Source organism: Chanos chanos, chromosome 2 (genome assembly GCF_902362185.1).
Source record: "Chanos chanos chromosome 2, fChaCha1.1, whole genome shotgun sequence".
Lineage (NCBI taxonomy): Eukaryota > Metazoa > Chordata > Actinopteri > Gonorynchiformes > Chanidae > Chanos > Chanos chanos.
In genome coordinates, this window is record NC_044496.1 from 16976834 (window position 1) to 16981580 (window position 4747).

Here is a 4747-nt window from a genome sequence, read left to right on the forward strand (position 1 = left end):
CTTTTCTATTTTTGTAGGTCTGCACCTTAACTGTCTTCCTTCTTTCCCCTCCTACTTTCTAAGAGATTCAAGCAATTGTCTTCTTAGAACATCTTATTACCAGAATGCTGTGTACAAGTCTAAAGTGGAGTGTAGTTGCCAAAAAGGCCAATAGAACACAGCTATTTTACAGAGCTAAATTCATCATATGCTTAAACTTGGGTTGATATAATTGCTATCTGTGTTTATCAATGTCCTAATATACTACAAAGACTTATATCTGTGAAGCACAAATATTGAGACTGACTCTGCTGAATCCTGAGGTAAATCCTGTGTGCCCCAGCACATTTTCTGATACTGGAGTTATTACCACCGAATTCATCAAGTTTAAATTGTTTTCCTGATTCATTCTTTACTGTTGAGTGGGACAATGAGGATGCGAACTGAGAGTGTAGTTACAATATTATATGATTATTAGAGTAATTTGTATCATAGGAGTAGTTTTGATGCTTTATATTTGTTCCGTAAACTGATCTTTGAAAGGAAACGTTTCAGTTGCTAAGCGAGTACATCAAGTTTTCCCAGTAGCCTAATTTGTTTTTCTTCAGCCACACTGACATATTAAAACAATTTAAACCATTATTACATATGAAAAATTCATATGAGTATATTTTGTTATTAACCAGACAATTGTGTCATCTGTTACAACCAAAAGGTGCATTGTGTAAATGGTTATTGACAATAATGACCAAACCGTCAAAAATATTTTACATAGAATTTTATAGAAGAATAATAACTGTTATCAGATTCACAGTATTTTAATGTTGTGATTACATAAAGAACTTGACTGCTCCTTATAAATCTGGAGGAACACCAAAAAGTGCCCTAGAATCACAATGACCAGTTTGGTAAGGAAAATACATATCACATAAAGTCACATAACAGGAGTCACCGAGTGGAGACTCTAGCTAATGGTCCTTTTTTTATCTTCCTTCAAATATTTTAGTATTTTGCAGTTGATAAAAGGTAACAAATTGCTTACAACAATGCCTCTGAAATGTTCTTGCACTAAAAACACTTTATACAGGTTTATCCAAGACTTTCCAAACCACACGCAATGAAACATAAAGCGCACACATTACAGGACATGCTAAATGCCCTGGACACCATAATTCACAAAACTCTTATTTGTCCACTTTGATCCTCAGTAAATTGGCTAATAATTCCAGTTTAGTTTATCTGCATAATTGCAATTGTTTTATCTATAACTTTACAATACCATATGAAACAGAAGGTGGTAAAAGGTTTTCATGGTACAGAGTCATGCACTGGTGTTTTTGCATGTGACTCTCCTGAAATATTTTTGTACTCTAACACACATGAAATTCTAAACTTGCTTTTCAGCTGAGTACTTGCTTTTCAGTCATTGCTAAACTGACATATTTTAGGTTTAAAAAAAGTATACAACAATTTTCAAAGATTATTGGCTGATACCCAAAGATTTGGACATTGTGATTTCCTAGACGGTTTATGAACATACTATTGTGATATTTGAAACAACTCCTTCACCCAAAATTATGTTGTACATTCTCTAAAACATAAAAATTGTTTGAGAAAACACATGCACGCATTACTTGGTTTGTGTAACCCAATCTAAAACTGAAAATTTATTATAAAGAATTACAGAAAAATACTTTAAACTTTCTAAAAGTTTGCAGTTTAAATCAACGGTCTTTCTTTATATCTATTTATGATTTTTTAATTTAGTGAAATGGGCCATCATGTTTTTCCTTATTTAGCAAAGTGCAACATCTTATTTACCAGTGTAATCAAACATCTCTTCCACTGAAGTCATTGTAACATATTTCTGTAAACTAAAATAATCACATTCAAGCACAAGACATAGTCCCATGTATCTGAATGAGCAAGAAATCCCAGCCCTGGTCCCCTTGAATAGTGTTTTAGAAACAGAACCCAGAAAAAAATCGATGACCAATTGAGGTTCCACTTGGAACCTTTAGAAATTTCCCTGAAAATGAGTCATTTTTTTCTCAACAGGGAAGGTCTTTAAAACCTTATGATGGCACTTCTCAAGTTCTATACTCCAGGGTCACTTTTCTGTCCAGTCACTGAGGTGTGTGGCTCCTGTGGCACCTGTACTTTCTTCATCTCTAATCCTTTGACCCAGGTGTAGCCAAAGGATCCCACGAGGACCATCAGGTTACTGGTCCACCAAAGCATGCTCTTACTGGAGGCATAGTATATCACTGCCAGCACAGTCTGGGCACAGGCTTTGGCAGTACCAGACACATTGTGTGTCAGTGGGCTGGTGAACTTAATCTGAAGTCCTGTAACATAACCTATGGCAAAGCCAAATACACCACCCACTGTCATCATGCTCCAAAAGTGTAGTTCTGCCAGGCCATTAAAACGCACCACACGTCCTAATTCTCCAAACATAGCCATAAGTGGAAGGAAGAGCACACAAGCATTTAAATTGTTGTAATAGGAGAGTCTCCAAATGCTTCCATCTACCACCGGCATCACCTTTTTGGTGTAGATGGCATTGAGAGAGACACAGGCGCTAGCCAAGACCCCGAAAATGACTCCTGACCAAGATAGTGACCCCGCTACACCTTCCTGATCCACACCAAGCCAGAATCCACCTAATGGAACAGAACAAATACAAATGCATACTTTGAAAATGGTATATGATCTTGGGTTTATATTCAAACTTTACTTAAGGCATAGAGAACAGGCTTAGAAAATACTTAGGGCATAGAAAATGTTGCGCAATTTTCAAACTATGGATAGAGCAAAATTATTTAACACCATCTCTAGCAGCTGTCTCCATGGTTACCATTTAATAAATCATTCTTATTTCCACAAGCCTTCATTATAAAAATATGAAAAGATGGACGTTAGTACCTAAGCCACAATATCCTTATGTGCAATAACAGCAACACAAACAATTTTCACGCTGACTCAGTAACCGCGCAGCAATATGTTCAGGACATCTGGTTAGTAAAACAATTGTTCCCTCTGTTCATACTCGACACAAAAAACATATTTCTGGAGGAAAGAACTCACCAAGAATTACTCCACAGCACAGCAGCGCGTAGAATGACGTGGTCTGCTTGAGTATGACGTAGGATAACAGGACGTTGAACACTGTGCTCAGAGAGCGCCCCACGGTGTAGAATGCAACTCCCACGTTCTTTAGGCACAGGTTGTTAAAAGTGATCATACCAATGAAGACGATAGAAAGTGGCAACACTTCGCGTGAGACCTTCAGGTCAAATTTAATGGAGGGGAAATCCACATATCCGGGGCATAGATTTGAAAAGAAGTTCATAAGACAACATAGCCCTACACTTACAACACATTGATAGAATGTTACAAAGAGGGGCGCATCAAGTTCCTTGCTATCTAACAGATAGCTGTTAAGGAAGACCATGGTAATTGAGACGAACCAGTAGAGAGCCACAACAAGTGCTATTTTGATGGCTCGCAGAAAAAACGTTTCACCTTTTTCGCCCTGTGCTGTGGAATCTGTGCCAGCCAGCGCCATTCTTAGTATCCTTGATCGTTTCAGTTGTATCCTGTTCATATTTGCAAAAATACACAACAGTTATGAGAACGGGTCTGCAGACACAATACAACATTACAAAGTTACAGTATTTAGACAGCCCCCTCTCGACCTCTCTAACAAAGATAGAGACAAGTGCCTGGTGTGTTTCATGACAACTTCCTGAAGGCGCATCCGCTTTCTTAAAGCGACACGACTCATTTCAGTCCAAAATTCTTCACTGAGAGGCGGAAATGGTGAAAAATAAAGTTCTTAGCATTCTGTTTTGAAGAGTGCGAGTCAAAAGTTTACATTTAAAGATCGTTTCGTCGTCTGTGATCCTACATCACGTTTCTGCATGTTTTCAGTGCTCCGTCCTCGACAAAATTAGTAATAATTTTATTAAGTCCTCTAATCAACCAATAAATAGGAATATTACGTAATTTCTCGGGGCCAAAACTGGTAGTAAAAAACCCCCAAACATACGTACCCACAAATAATTTGTAAATAGTGTTTCTTACCTGACTGGATGATTCACACATGAACAGCGTCGGCGAGTTTACTGCAAAGGAAAGTAGGAAGTGGATTTTCCTTTTCACCTTCTACTGGAGTAGTCAGTTGACAAACTGTCCAATACCATGACTGTATTTTTGCATTTTGGTCCGTCCTTACTGTAATCTAATAGTTGATAGGTACATCTGCAACTGCCTACTTACTCGTTACCCGACTTAATACACCTTCGACGGTCTCTGAAACGTATCATTTGAATGTTGTGTGACCAGTCTGTCTGTCAGACTCCTTTCAAACGAAATCTGAATCTTTTTGAATAGCATTTTCGATGAGAGTAGCGTACGTCAGAAAATAATGTCTTTATCCTGCTTTTATTGTCTATTTTATTGTCTTTGTTCACGTCATAATTTCAGCGACGTCTAAAAACTTCACTTTTTTCTGTTGTACAATATCATTTTTAACTTTGTGTGTGTGTGTGCCTGAGTGAGTGAGAGAGAAGGGGAGGGAGAGAGGATTTTGGCAAACAAGGGCATGGCACCGATAACAGGCAATTGTGTAACCTGTGTGTGTGATGTTTCAATTCAATTGACATGTACAGTGGAGCGGCTTTACAGGATGCCAGACCTGATCCCTTGGGTGAGTAGGCCTTGGGCGACAGTGCCAAAGAAAAGCTCCCGTATAAAAAGAAAC

General features: G+C 38.1%; 1 protein-coding gene across 2 annotated transcripts; it reads right to left on the bottom strand.

The window, feature by feature from the left end:
- Positions 1-1658: 1658 nt before the first annotated feature.
- slc35c1 (solute carrier family 35 member C1) lies at positions 1659-4314 on the bottom strand. 2 transcript variants are annotated; one of them, XM_030765998.1, is made up of 3 exons: positions 4069-4314; positions 3070-3581; positions 1659-2645 (listed from the first exon to the last, which is right to left on the bottom strand). In XM_030765998.1, exons 2-3 carry the CDS (start codon positions 3548-3550, stop codon positions 2077-2079), a joined length of 1050 nt encoding a protein of 349 aa, XP_030621858.1. In that variant the 5' UTR covers positions 3551-3581; positions 4069-4314; the 3' UTR covers positions 1659-2076. The 2 variants fall into 2 exon arrangements, with proteins under 2 accessions (XP_030621858.1, XP_030621857.1); XM_030765997.1 differs by lacking the exon at positions 4069-4314 and having other exon boundaries at positions 3070-3651.
- Between the last annotated feature and the right edge of the window lie 433 nt (positions 4315-4747).

Coding starts and splice junctions, on each gene's coding strand:
- slc35c1 (XM_030765997.1), bottom strand. CDS start 3,589: ATGAACAGGATACAACTGAAACGATCAAGGATACTAAGAATGGCGCTG. Junction 2,646..3,069: donor GTGCTGTGGAGTAATTCTTG/GTGAGTTCTTTC, acceptor CTGTTCCATTAG/GTGGATTCTGGCTTGGTGTG.